The sequence below is a fragment of the Vombatus ursinus genome, unplaced genomic scaffold, assembly GCF_900497805.2.
Source record: "Vombatus ursinus unplaced genomic scaffold, bare-nosed wombat genome assembly UNPS02009132.1, whole genome shotgun sequence".
NCBI lineage: Eukaryota > Metazoa > Chordata > Mammalia > Diprotodontia > Vombatidae > Vombatus > Vombatus ursinus.
The window spans coordinates 12,700,129-12,715,628 of record NW_020948910.1 but is presented as its reverse complement, the minus strand read 5'-3'; the positions used below and the strand labels follow the sequence as shown (position 1 = coordinate 12,715,628).

At 37.9% G+C, this 15,500-nt stretch overlaps 1 protein-coding gene across 1 annotated transcript in view; it reads right to left on the bottom strand.

Annotated features, from left to right (window-relative positions):
• The window catches only part of MAP3K5 (mitogen-activated protein kinase kinase kinase 5), a 270,359-nt gene that overhangs the window by 104,866 nt on the left and 149,993 nt on the right, over positions 1–15,500 (bottom strand). The window contains exons 8-10 of the mRNA XM_027850741.1: positions 14,696–14,808; positions 11,065–11,224; positions 8,548–8,701 (exon numbers count right to left, since the gene is read on the bottom strand). Coding sequence (XP_027706542.1) covers positions 8,548–8,701; positions 11,065–11,224; positions 14,696–14,808 — 427 coding nt within the window. The remainder of the gene's footprint in view (positions 1–8,547; positions 8,702–11,064; positions 11,225–14,695; positions 14,809–15,500) is intronic.

The following is a 15,500-nucleotide window of genomic DNA, read 5'->3' as shown; positions in this document are numbered from 1 at the left end:
CTATAAAAACTGTTCCAAACCATAAACCACAAACACAGTGTATATGTTTATCTTAAGGACTATTACAGTACAATGGAAGGGAACAAGCATTTATTAAGCGCTTACTACTTCCAGCACTGTAATGAGTGCTTTACAAATATTATCTCATTTGATCTGCATGCCCTTGTGAGGAAGGTGCAATTATTATCCTCAGTTTTAAAGCTGAGAAACTAAGGCAGATAGATGTTACGTGACTTGCCCAAGGTCACAGAGTTAGTAAGTGTCTGACATTGGATTTGAATGCAGGTTTTCCTATTTCCATGCCCAATACTCTATTGTGCCACCTACCTGCCTATATCAACACTATACCAATAAGATTTATTAAAAAAAAAGTTAAAATGGATAGATAAACAATGAGATGCTAGAAGCAAAAATTACTTCCATTGAAGAATAACAAATTTTGGGGGCTCAAAGACCTATTTCTTTCTCACTTTCTGGGAATGAAATGCAGATAAAACAACAAACTATGAATAAATTTCTTAGAAGAGTCAGGTAAAATGCATATACAATACCAATGTCATATCCCCAAACAGAAATGTTGAGTGGCATTTTTTCATAACTAAAATCGCTTATTACTCTTAAGTGATATACTATTAGAAACATGCAGCATCTTAAGGCATTGAAAAGTAATATGCTCTGATATAATTAATACAAGGCCAATTTTGGGGTCAAGAAGACACGAATTCAGTTATCGCTTCTGATACACGCTAGCTATGGGATCATGAGCGAGTAAGTCATTTAGCCTTTCCATGCCTCAGGTAATGCTAAGTCATGGAGAAGCTGCTGATCTAAATCAGGGGAGAGAGTTTCCAGGCTGAGAGTTGTCCTGCACAAGTCTCTATCAGAAATTACACATCAGGGCCAGAAAAATAGAAGGAATTGATAGTACATGTGAAATTAAGTAGATAACTTTATTATTTATATATTTAAAAGGAATAGCAAGTTGGACATAACAGATTTTCAGTTTCGTGTGCAATCATCTTTTTTTAATTATACTATGTTATAGAAATATTTGTTTTACTCCATAAGTTAAAAATAAATCAAAAAATTAAAAAAAGAAATTAAATTGGAATTGAAAAATTAACAACAGAGAATAGAATATTGATTCCCCTCAAATACCAAAGGCTTCTCTGACTAATTAGTACATTCTTGTAATTTATACTATACATGATTTAAACAGCTCTCCTCAGTGATACAGAGTGGTGGCATCAGATTTTCTCATCACAAATTCTGTCGTTATTAATAATTCAAATATTGCTAGCAGATAAAACCCAATTTGGGTGTTTTCCTGTCATTCATTCGTTTATCTGTTTTTGGATTGAGAGAAAGAGTAAGGTTGCAGTTAATCGTATTGCTAATTGTGCCCTGCCAAGCCTCTGCCTTGAATGACTCCTACCATCAATCGTGGAGAAAATCACATAACTCTTCTGATTGGGTCCACTGCAAATTCATGTTATACAACTCCAATTAGGCTCTTGATGCTGGTAGACAATCCTTCTATACATACTCCATTAACAACTCACTTCCCACTCTCCACAGGGGGTCTTGCAAACCTTTTCAACTCTCTTCAAACTTCTCACGGCTCCCCCTCCTTCCATCTAGCTAAGAATCTTATCTCATGTTTTACAGAAAAACACTGAGGTCATTCACTGTGAATTCCCTCTTCTCCCCTTGTTCTTATCTCTTATCACTCAGATGCTTTCTACCACTATCTCCTCCTTTGTTCCTGTCTCACATGGTGAGGTGGCCTTATTCTTTACGAAGACAAACCCCTTTATTTGTACAAGAGATCCCATTCCATCTGTCATCTCTGCTCTATCACTTATCTTCATCCTCTCCCTGCCTACTGTCCCCTTCTCTACTGCCTAGAAACATGACTATGTCCCTCTCATCCTCAAAAAACCCTCACGTAATTCTTCCCTCCCCACTAACTACTGTCTACTATCTCTTCTGCCCTTTGTGGCCAGACTGCTTGAGAGAAGGCTGCCTACATTAGGTGTCTCCACTTTTTCTCCTCTCATTCTCTTCTTAATCACTTATTATTCAACTTCCCACTTCATCATTATCCCACTGCAACTGCTCTCTCCAAAGTTACCATTAATTGGCTTCCCTAACTCCCCTCAAATCTCAACTAAAGTTCAATCTTCTACAGGAAGCCTAGGCTAACAATCCTTCTTATTCTAGTGCCTTCCTTCTCCAAACTATTCCGTATGTAGTTTGTTTGCGTATATTTGTTTGCTTGTTGTTTCTCCCATTGGAATTTGAGATCCTTGAGGGCAGGGACTATCTTCTGCATCTTTTCTGTATCCCCAGCACTTAGCACAGTGTCAGGCACACAGTAGGTACTTAATAAATATTTAGTGCTTGCCTGACTGAATTATTGCTATCTAATGCTTTCTCCCTTTGTACACTATTTGAAATGACAAGGACTATATTACATAAGCCACCCAACAGTTAAGAAAACACAAAATACAGGAGGACATGTATATACCTGTAAAACCAAATAGAACCATCTTGAGTACATTATACAGAATCTGCTTTTAACCGATTTCTGGTCTTAGATTATAGGTCATCCTAAGTTTACCACTAACTTGATATGCCTGAAATAGGGGGAAAAGGTAATAGTTAACACTTTCACTGGAACAAAGGTCCATTAGATAACATATTTAGAAGAAACCACATAGTTTTCTAGAGTAAACAGGTTTTTCTTAGCAAAGGTAAGATCACTAAGGCAGCCCAAGGTACTACTTTTTGAAGGAGGAAAGAAAAAGAGAACTGAGAAATGAAAAAAGCAAAAAAACAAAACCTGGTTATATCAGGTTAATCAACTCTTTGCTATTTAAGCTTACTGTTAAGAGCAGTTTTGTCTCGTGCTTCCAAGCTCAAGGCACCTCGTTCTCAGAAGAGTGACTGAGAACATGGCAGAAAGATAAGTGGAAGTAAATCAAACTGTTAGTGCTTTTCTACTTCAGTCATCTTGGTCTGCTCTACTCCGAAGACAAATCATCACTACCTTTCCCCTATTTGCAATCCTCAGAAATGTTGGCTAGAAAGTGCTTCTACGTTAACTACAGGATAGGCTGTCTGTAGAGTAGTCAGAGTACAACCACAAATCTTTGGAGTCATCTCATTGCACAAGGCAGAAAGTCTTGCGGTAAACAGCTGTTCTCCTCCCTGGGGAATGTGAGCAGCCACGTGTCATGGAAGTCAGTCTCTCTACGGTCATTGTGACACTTACAGGCCTAATGCAACTAATTTCCCCACAATCTGGTAATGCGGGTGGGTGCAGAAGAGGGAGCCAGTGAATTATGTCCTAGGGAAAAAAGGCAGGTCATGGAATACAACTAGTTCTTGACCTCTCAGCTGTCTGTTCACTCAACAGCTAAAAAGAAATTTGAACCACATTAATACAATGCTTCAGTAGGAAGAAAGAAAAAGATTAAGTGGGACGATGATTATTTTAATTGAAGAAATAAGGATAAATGAGAGCTCAATTTGCGGGCACTTAGACAAACAGAAAGAGGTTAGAAAGGATTCAAGATTTCTTGAAGTGGGGCTTGCCCCAGGTCTGCAGCTGGTCCTTGCTGTTTGTCCTTTGTTCTCGAAGAAAACCACTGCATGAGGAAGGTGATGCCATGACTTGTAAGTGAATTGGATTTAAGTGAGGGAGGGCTGTGCAAAGTCACCAGCCTTACTTTCTCCTCTGGAGCCATGTGGGTCCAGTGGCAAGATATAAATCAGGACGACTGGAGAGGGCCCCCAGTTGGTCCTAATATAGATTGGGGCGGGGAGCTTGTCTAAAAACTTCCCTGCACTGAAAACAACTTAATAAGCATTTGTTAAGTACCTACTTAGTGCCAGGCTAAGTACTGGGCATACAAATAATAAAACAATTCCTTGAGCATATAAGGAGTTTATGTTATAATGAGGACAAGTATAGATGTGTATATATATATATATATATGTATTTAAATACAAAAAGAATAACCATAAAGGAACTGTGTGAGTAGAAAAGAAGGGTCAAATGTGAAAGTTTTATAGAGATAAAAATGGCAAATTGCAGCAACTCATAAAATATGTGGGTTCAGGGAGAATAAAGAGTCATGATGACAGTAAGGTTACAAACTTGAGAGACTGGAAAAATGACAGTGCCTTCAACAGAAATAGGGAAATTTGAAAGAAAGGTGGCTTTGGAGGAAAGGATAAAGAATCTTGTTCTGGACAAGATGAATTTGAGACGTCTTTAGGACATCCATTTTGAAATGACCAATAAGCAGCCAGTGACATGAGACTGGAACTTAGGGAAAGACTTCTTGAAGAAGATGAGATTTCAGTTAAGACTTGAAGAAAGCCACAGAAGGGCTGGGAGGTAGAGGTGAGAAGGGAAATAATTCCAGGTATAGGGAGCAGCTGGTGAAAATTAGACTGTAGAGTACAGTCTAATTGAGAAGAATGGCAAGGTAGGAAAGGGCCAGGCTAGGAAAGGCTTTAAAAGCCAAACAGAGGGTTCTGTATTTGATTCTGGAGATTAGAGGGAGCCATTGTAGTTTACTGGTGGTAGGGTAGGGTAATAGTGTATGATATGGTTAATCGTACTTTTTAGGAAGAACATTTTGATAGCTCAGTAGCATGGACTGAATTTGCTTTGCTTCACTATGCATATTTCTTACAAGAATTTTCTTTTCTTTTTTTTTTTTTTAATAGAGGAGGGAGGTAAAAAGAAGAAGTTCTGGGAATAATTTCCTCTTTACCCCAGGGAGGGAGGAATGAACAGAAAGATAGGCAGAAAGAATCAAAGATAAATAGAACAGCTTTTAAAGTTACAGACTCAATTCTTTAAATACTCCAAAAGAAAAGCAAGCTTTCCACCATGGAGGTTTGCAATTTCATGTACAATCTCTCTCCAGCTCTATGAAATATGAAAATGCTAATTTTTTTGGTTTTTGTTAAGTTCAGAATGAAAGTAAAATAAAAATGCTAACTGGCACAAATCCAAGCACCAAACACCAGCATACTCCACTGGAGCCTTCTTCTCAAGATGGCGTCAGACCATTTTCTTTGGTCCTAGCCATTCCCAATCTATTCTGACTCCACCTAATTATAGTAGTATCCAACCCACATCTTTCCATGTTTTCCATAAAAATAGCACTAGAAATTTTGTCAAAAGCCTTACTATCATCTAAGTAAGCTATTATCTATAGTATTCCTCTATTCTGTTACTCTAGTAACTGTGTCATAAGGGAAAAATAAGATTAGGCTGACATGACCTGTTCCCGATAAAGCCCTAACAGTTACTTATTACCATCACTTCCTTTCTTGAGATGTTTACCATGTATCCCTTTAAGAATATGCCCCCAGATTTTTCCCAATAATCAATGCCAAGCACCTGAGAGTTAGCCGGAGAATATTCTCTTCCCTTTTTTTTTTTTTAAATTTGGGTATTTTCTCTTTTCTAGTCCTGTGGCACCTTTCTCATTCTTTTTGATCTTTCAAAGATCAAAGACAGCAGTTAAGTAATAATATCTACTAGTTTTGCTTTGGTCTTTAATTACTTTTTGAAGTTATTTATGGGAAAACCAGGTAGTCTTCTAGTATCTTCCTACTTTTCTTGTGCAGAAGTTCCCTATTGGGTGTTTTGTTTTTTCCCTTTCTAATCCAAATATTTTTTTTCAAGTCAAATCAGAGTAAGAGTTGAGCAGCTCTGCTTTCTTTGTCACCTCTACTGTCACAAGCAGCCATACTATCCCTTTATTGAGCTTCCTCTTTCCCCCAGTACAGAAAGGAAGGTTTTCTTTTTCCCACTTCCTTTTCAATTTTACATCCTTTTGATGAGACTTGTAAGAATCCAGGCAAGCACAGTTTTACCAGCCTTTGTCAGGTACACGCCATCCCTTAAAAGGAGCCTGCCATTCCTATGTTGTAAGCAAGGGTCCACATACATAAATCCCACTGTCAGACACCATCTGAACTAAATATTTATGTTCCAAATCTGCCTTTAATCAGGAAGAACAATGATAATTTGCTTCCAAATGCTTTTTTTCCCTTGTTTTTGCAATTAAAACCTTTTTTTCCATATTTTAAGAAACAGTTTGGTCTCTCTTGGGATGTATAATGTAGAGAGACATTCTTTGAGCCCCTTTACCTTCTTTTATAGGAGAGAGGCCTACCTGATTACTTGGTCAGGGCAGAAAGATAAATGAGGTATACTCTATTGCAGGTCACTCCCTCTTCTCCATACTTCCTAGAAGTAAAACCCCACTTCTCGTTTTTGATAGTAGTTATTGTTCCTGGCTCCCCTGGAGACCTAATCTTATAGTCGTAACTCTCATCTCTTTGGCCCTTTTATAGGGACTCCTAACATCCTTTCCCTCACCTTCCAACTTCCTTCCTCTGCTTTGATTTCTCTCTCTCCGGGGCCTCTTTTCACTTTGACTCCTCTCGAATGTTCCCTCCCCAAATTTCACTCTCTGGCTTCCTTCACAATCTCAGGATCCTACAAATCTACATTCTTACTATCCCATCTGCTTCCTGGCTCCTCCTGGCTCTGAAAGACTAGTCTTTCCCCCCATCTAGATAGAAACAGACCACCAGACCACTTACTGTATTCTCTTGGACATGGTTCCATTCTCTGACCATCTCCACCCCAACCAGAAACAAAGATTCCACTCTTGGCTCCTCCGCCCTTCCATTTGCTTCTGCTCTCCCCATCCCATCCCATCCCAACCTCTTTTCCACCATTCCCATTTATGTACTGTCTGTCCCTATTGATTAGAATGTAAAGCCCTTCAAGGGCAGAGGATGGCTTGCTTGCTTTTTAATGTAATCCCATGGTTAGCACAGTGCCCAGCAGATAGTAAGAGCTCCATAAATGCCCGCCCTCCTCTCTGTCACCATAAAGTGCTCTATTACTGCCAACTGTAATTCTTATCTCTCCTGTTGCTTCTCTCTCTCTCAATTTTGTTTGAAATTTGAGAGTAATAGACTGGTCAAAACATTTTGGAGAAGCTTCATACCAGTATATTCCTCTTCATTGATATCGTTTTACTGTATTGTAACCTCTCCAGAGTACGATTGGCTGTCTGAGTGACAACTTACTCTCTACCTTTCTCTCCAATTCCAACTATGTCTATACTATGCTGAGCTCTCTTATCTTTCTTCTCCCTTTCTCTACAGGCATATTTTATAATATGTACTTTACCAAAAAAGATATCAAATTACATTTATTTTTTAAGATATTCTATAATTCTGACTATTCTCACTTCATTCCTACTGACCTACTCCACAGCTAATCAGAATTAATAAGATTTTACTTATATGTGTAACTTTATTTTACAACTCTAAGAAACCCCCCTTCTCAGTCAATTCAGCAAGTCAACTACCTGGAGCTCTGCCTGGGAACTTGATCCATGACCTTATCCATTCCCCCTTGGAGCTAAGATGGTGTCTTTAAGCACCAGTCTAATGCAAGCTCGTGTTCCATCTGGAAGCTTGGACTCTTCTTAGTTTGCATCCTCTCCAGGGTAAGAGAGGCAATTAAATTTCTTTTTAGCTTAAAGTATTTTTCCCTTCAAGATCCTGCTGAGTTACAGGCTGAATTTGGAGATAACGTTAAACAGAGACCATGCTAATGCCAATAATTCATTTAACCAAGCAGAGCCAACAGAAATCTGCAAGCCACCATTTGCCATGGGGCACTCACTGATGGCTTACCACGGCTCTCTATATAAAATATAAACACAGTTGGTCCCTTTGCAGGTCACATGTATTTTAAGGAATCCTCTTGGAGATACGGTCAAAAGAATTCATACATATCCTGAACAGCCAGCAATCAGGTTTGAATTGTTCTGCAATGGCAATGATAAAGGGCTTACTAAATGATTCCTAGAACTACTGTCTGGCTAGGAGCCCGAGCTGGCCGATCATATACTCTTCAGAGTAGGGGTAGGGAGAATACCAGCTCTCCCTAGCAGAAATGGGGAGAAAGGTCAGATTGTTATCATCCCTAACTTCATAGAGCCTCTTTCACATGCAATCTGGTAAATTCTTAGAACGTTTTATAAAAACCCCTATGAGCCTATTAGCAGTATTTATAAAGTTTCCATTAAAATCCAAGCATGGGCAAACTAGGCTAAGCCATGAATTAATATTTGTATTGTCTGGCATTATGCCTTATAGTAAATTATAAACCCCCAATGTTGGTTGCCTTTGCATATTTCTTTCTTCTCCCTTCCCCTAACCCCCACCAAAAGAAGCCACACAAAAGAAAAAAAAAACTTAAAACTGCATTTTCATTTAGGATTCTTTCTATTCACAAAATCTTAATTTCAAGAAACATAAAATACAAGCTAAAATGTATCAACTGGCAGAGATATAGATATATATGTTACAAGATTCAAAAATCAGAAAATCAATAGTAATTTAGCTATACCAAATGAGTTCTACTTAGTTTATTTTAGGGAAAATAAACAAAATTAGAAATGAAATTTAAGTTGCATGAAGCATGCTTACCGGAAACCTAACTACTGTCACATCTGTCTTTGTGGCTTCAACCAGGAAATCCATCCAGAAATCCACAAGCTCTTGCTTGGCTCCATGTAGTTCTGTAGTCAGTTTCATAAAATGTTTATATATCAAAATGGTCTCTACAATAGACTTGAGGTACCTACAAATTAGAAAATCCAATCCAATTAAATTAGCATTTATTAGAAACCTACTATGTTCCAGGAGCCGTGCTAGATGGTTGGGACACAAAAACAAAAATTAAACAGATCTTGTCCTTAACATCTACTAGGGGAAAATGACATGTGTACAATAAATTAATTACCAAATAAATTAATTTATTACTATGTACAATCCCAGTTTTTGGTGAATTCAATGATCCCAATCTTTCCCCAACAGTAGGGAAGTTATCCAACTATATAGAGAGAGAGAAGAAGAGGGAAGTGTGCAGGGGATCTGAGTGACTTGTAGATGGGAAAATTAGCTCATAAATTACTGAAAGTTGACAATAAAAGGAAGGGATTAAGTATTTACATTGTATCTACTATGAGCCAGGCATTATGCTAAGCTTTTTTTTTTTAAAACAAATATTATCTCCTTTGATACTCACAACAACCCTGGGAGGTAAATGCTATAATCATCCTCTTTTTACAACTGAAGAAACTGAGGCAAACAGAGGTTAAGTGACTTGCCCAGGGTCACAAAGCTAGTAAGTGTCTCAGAGTGGATTTGAACTCAGGTCCTCCTGACTCCAAGTCCAGTGCTCTATTCACTAGTGCCACCAGCTGTCTCTATACTATCCCATACTATTACTAACGAATACATACTATAACTAGCATGTGGGACACAGCATGGTATAAGGAAAACAATGGTGAGCTTGGGAATAGAAATCTGGCTCTGACAACACCTATCTGGCCCTAGGCAAGCCACCTGGCTTCACTGAAGTTAAGTTGCTTCATTTATAAAATGGGGATAAGAATATTTGCACATTGCACTCCCTACCTCACAAGGAAAACCTAAGCACTTCATAAAACTGAAAAACACTATGGATGTGTGAGTTATTATCATGGGATGCTAACTGGCCTAAAATTCAATTCACTTCAGACAAAGCAGAATTCCAGGCCATCAAGCGCTGTCTGCTAACCACGGATGTTCTTATAGATCTAACACAGGAGAGGACGGAACCTGAGGCCCAAAAAACACTACTGTCAGAAAATGCTCTGCCTGCCAGGAGCCCTGTAGGCAGCCTCAAGGCAGCAACATCTGTGTTGGAATAGAGGTTATTTTTTTTCACTTGCTGCTTCTCTCTGTTTGAGATGAAATATTTAATTCAAATGATCTGAGTGGCTTCTACATGCCAGGAATGCCTGAAATGAGTAGGGTTTTGGAAATGAGGCTCCAAATGCAGATTTTTTTTGGGGGGGGGTAGTGGGAAGTGAGGATGGTAACCTTCTCTACCTATAGTCCCATTCTGTCCTACCACCTTAAAAAAAATCATTTCATGAATGATGAAACCTAATTCCATTTTAAAAATGGATGGATGGGTAGATCTCATATAAACAGTGGATATGTAATCAGCCGGTCTAAAAGCAGTTTAAGCGCTATGTGACTGTGCTAAGTGCTGGATATACAGAGAAAGGCAAAAATTCTGTCCCTGCCATCAAGGAATTCACATTATTATGGGGAGAAAACCTGTAAATAACTTGGTATATGTGAGCTATAGTCAATCAATTAATCAATTTATTAAGCACTTACTTGATGGCAGGCACTGTGCTCAATGCAGGGGAAACAAAAAGAGGTAAACCAATCCCTGCCTTCAAAGAGTTTACAATCCAATAGACTGAGGGTAGATGAAGATAATTTGAGAAGGGAGGCATTAGTAGCTGAGGAGTGGGAGGGTGGGTGTTGGGAGAGTCCACAAAAAGCCTAGAGAGGAAAGTGGGATTTGAGCCACTTTTTTAGGAAGCCAGAGAAGCTAATATAAATATAATATTAAAACATGTTATTCAAAGTGTAAAGAAGGCTAACTAAAAATAAACAATGAAAATTCCAGAACTGAGAGTGAATTCCCTGGAAAAATAAAGGAACGTACTGAGAGAAAAGGCCATGGAAACTGAGTTGGGAAGCCTATAAATAAACTGGAGTTTCCTCCATCTTTGTGTGTATTTCATTAGATTTGCAATTGTAAGATTCCTATAATCATTAACGTACTTAGGACTAACAGACTTGCTGTTAGTGGTTTTTAAAATGTGACATAAACACCTAATTAAGCATACAATGACATCATGGGTCTGAAGACCTAAAGTGTATTACTCAACATTTATTTTTCTCATAACCATCATAGCTTTTCTCTAGAGGCTCCATTTATTCCATTAAACACACACACACACACACACACACACACACACACACACACGAAGTACAAGTCAGTCCTATAAATAAAGGTAATACAGTAACACATGGCCTTGAATGGTTTGTGTACAAGAAATAGTTGCATATAAGAATGTTAACTTAGCAGAAAATTACCATGCAGGTGTCTTCAGTTTAAAAAGTTTTTCAGAAGCTTGTATCACTCTCAAATGATCATTAGCAAGTACACTGGCACCAAGGAAAAATCCAACTTCCCAGTAGCTCTGGAGTTTTTCTAGGTTTCCCTTTTTACCAAGCAGACTACTTAGTTTCACTCCTGAAAAAATAAAAAGAATTCAGATTTTACAGATGTATAGTAGATGCACAATTTAGGACTTTCTTAAAGCATAATTAACTCCTGATTTCTAACAGAAACAAAAAAAATGTCAGTCACATTTTGTCTTCATTTATGCAAACATCTGATAATTTTTCAATTACTGACAGACTTCTAAATGTGTACCCATTTCTTGTAATTTTGTAACAACAGTCTGAATTCTGTGTATTCTTGAAAATCAGGGCTGTTCAATTTCTGAACAGTTTTAGTGGCCACAGACCCATAAATCTTTCATCTGGATAAAGAAATAGGTCACATAAAAAACTTTGGATGCACAAAAAAGGACTAGTTGAGCATCTCAAAGTGTAACATGCAACAAATAACAGTCACACCATATAATAGGCCCTCAATACAGCAAAATCCTCAAAAAAGCATATTTTTGAAATACGTATACCCTTATACCATTTGTGTGCTTAGTTCTTTCTCATCTTCCACATGCAGTCAGTTGCCTAGTCCTGTCAATCTTGCCACAATGATAACGATAACAATAACAATAGACAGTATTTATTAAGTGTCTACTATGTGCCAGGTACTGTGCTAAGCACTTTACACATATCATATCATTTGATCCTCACAGCAACTCAGAGGTAAGTGCTTATTATCATCTTCCTTTTACAGATGAGGAAACTGAGGAAAACAGAGGATAAGTGACTTGTCCAGAGACACACTGATATGACATCTGAGGCCAGATTTGAACTCAAATCTTCTTGACTCCAGGCCTTCATAACAACACTCATATGTGGCCCCCTTTTCTCAATATGGCTACCACCACTGTGCATAACCTCATGCCTGGACTATTGTAACAGCCTACTGGTTGGTCTCCCTGACTCACGTCTCTTCTTTGGTTCTGTCTATCATCCACTTAGGTATCAAAGTGATCTTTGCAAAGCTTGGCTATGTTACTTCGCTTCTCAATAAATTCCCAGTGGCTTCCTGTCATCTTTAAGATCAAACAGGATAACACCTTTATTTGGTGTTCAAAGCTTTTCCTAACTCCCCCACCCCTTTTCCAGTTTTTTTATACCTTTGTCCCCAAATACATCGTGTATGTACATTGTGACCCAATAAGATCAGTTTCCCTGCTGTCCCTTGAAAACGACACTCCATGTCCCAACTCCAGGTAGTTTCATTGACCTTCTCTCTCTCCTCATCTCTATCTCCTGATTCCTTCATATAACTCACCTTTTACATGAAGCCATTCCTGATCTTCCTTGTTGCTAGTACCTTCCTTGTCTTAATTATCTCAAAATTTATCTTTGTATATGCCTTGTTTGTGCATAGCTGTTTGCATGTTTTCTCCTCCATTAGTCTGTGAGCACCCTGAGAGCTGGCACTGTCTTTTGCCTCTTTTTGTATCCCCAATGCTTAGTACAGAACCTGGCACATAGTAGGCACTTAATGAATGATTGTGGATTAATTGATATCCTATTTTTCCTTGAAGAGTTTCTTAATCCTTTCTTACCTAGCAAGCATAAAATTTAGCCCAGCAAGAAGAAACATAAATTCTGAAAGAGCAGATTCCAAATTAATAAAATTTTATTTGCATTTATTGTCTTGTGTATCTACCTTCAAAGGCAGAGATTTTAAATCAAACTTTTTTTCCCCAAATATATTCTCCTTAGGCACAATTACTACAGTTGTTAGAAAACAAAATAAAAATCCTTTGTACTTTAGAAAGACGTATGAAACACATTTGCCTCTAACTTCATAATGGTGACTGGCTTTATCAAGCCTGTCATAACCATATTCAGTTGGAAAATGACACCTTTGCAGAAACTCTACTTTCAAACATCCAATTGTCATCAGCTATTACTAAACATGCAAGCAGAAATTCAGCTGTCTTCCTGTGTAACTGGAAGTAATGATGTGTCTGTGAAGAGTCTGAGTGCTTGTGACCCATTTAAAAATAAACTTACATATCAAAGAATGTATGACATAAAAAAAAACATTTAGAGTCTGATTTTCAGCTACTGTATTTTTCTTCCCCTTCATTAACTCTAGGTATCAAGTTTCCTATATTTATTAGGCTTCTGAAAAGCGCAAGCAGTAATTTCTTTTTGTAATTCTGTGTTTTATTTACTAATTGATAAGTTCATAACAAAAAGGAAACTCAGGCCCTATAGTATGGAAAATACTTCTAATCTTGCTCTGACAAGTATTTCATCACAGTCTCTTCAAATTGACTGGACAATTTCTTAAAAGCATCTTACCATTTACCAAATCCATTTTACCTTCAAAGACTTTCTCTGAAGTTTTAATGCTTTATATATTAGTAAGCTCTCACTCACATAGCAATTACCTAGAACCAATGATATATTTTTCTTTGGAGGGAAAGGGATAAAAAATTGTATTTTCTAGTTCAAACACCAAAGCAGAAATCAGTTATATAGTTTAGAATTTTACCAGGGGTCAGGGGGTTTGCTTTTCAGAAAAATGGCTCATAATATTTATAGTACGGTAGCTCCTCTAGAAGCTGCAACACCCACCAGAAAAGTAGTGTCTAAAACCGAAGACAGCAAAAATTGATTAACCATGACCTCAGGGTAGCTAAACAAATGTATCTAATATCCTGGATAAAAGAAAACATCTTAGAGTTGTGCACTCCGAGAACCAAATATTGGTTTCTAGCATAACAGAATGAATCATTAGTCAAAGGAAACCTTTTTTCAAATTAGACAATCAGCTAAAGAATCAAAATGAGTTTGGAAATATCTAACAGTGAGGCATAGGGCCTATCTGTCCATAATTTATGAATGATATGAGGCAGCCAGGTGGTACAATACATACAAGTCCGGACTCGATATCAAAAGGTTGTTCAGTTTTGTCCAACTCTTCATGACCCCATGGACTGTAGTATGACAATACTGTCCATAGTTTCAGGGTTTTTTTTGTTTTGTTTTGTTCTGTTTTTTTGGAAAACCAAGGTTTGTTACTTTCTTCTCCAGGGGATTAAGGCAAACAGAGGTTAAGCAACTTGCCCAGGGTCACACAGTTAGGAAGTGTCTGAGGCTGCATTTGAACTCAGGTCTTCCTGGCTCCAGGCCTCACTGTTCCATCCACTGAGCCACCTAGCTGCCTCTAACATAAAAAAAGATCTGATTTCAAATCCTTCCTCAGACTTGGCTGTGGAACCCTGGGCAAATCACTTAACTTCTCTCAGTCTTAACATTAGTTTCCTCATCTGTAAAATGGGGATAATAATAGCACTGACCCCAACAGGATCAAATGGGATAAAATATATATAGCATTTGGCAAACCTTAAAGCATTATGTAAATGCTGGCTAGGTGAGGTTTCCCTTTCTCAATTTACTTGGGGATCAACAAAAGATCCCCAACAAAAGGTAATCAAGCATAAACTCTAGGTAAGTGAGGCTTCACTTTCTTGATGTCCACATAAAACAAGAGGGCAATTACCAACTTTACGTAGCTCAAAGGAAGATTCGAACTGGTGTCCAGCTGCCAGAAGGAGGACTGCATAATTAATTCCTGACTGTAGTGTTGGCTCAGACTCAAATGCCTTTTTGAACCTAGGAAAACAAACACATAAGTTTACTTTCTAAATCATGAAATCCGGGGTGTGCTTAGCTTCTGTTTGCATTACTACAACGTTCAAGCAAGTAAAAAGATTCCACTGCCTTTCACCCCAGAGTCTCAGTCACAGCTAAGCATTCAATTGTTTACATAACCCCTTTGGTGGGTGTCCCTTCAGCCACAACATACCACTTTTTTGCATTTTATGATGGGGACTTGAAAAAGGAGCCCCTGTAGAAATCAGATATGGACATTAAAAAAAAAAAAAAGGCCTGCCTCTACTGAAACACATTGTTGGAGAGAGGGAGAATCTAAAAGAAAAATCTCATTTCCTTGGATTTGACACAGTTCTGTAGCAGTTGTGCAAAAGATGAAAAATGAGAATATACAATCCACAAACGATGTAAATTAAGAAAGAGGGATTGCAGCTATGCATAGTAATTTGGATTCAAAGACAATCAGCCTGAAATGAACCCTTTCTGTGAATATTCATGAAAAGGAAATAGCAGTCCCACATCATATGCCATTCTGGCAAAGGTTGAGAATTATGCACAAGCCCCAGGATGAGAACAGCACATCTGTTGTATTTTCCTGGTGACGCTTTTCAGTGTCAGTTTTTAGACAGTTTCTTCATAAACTACATCATTATTTAGGTAACAGTGTCATCATTCAATCATATTTTATTGAG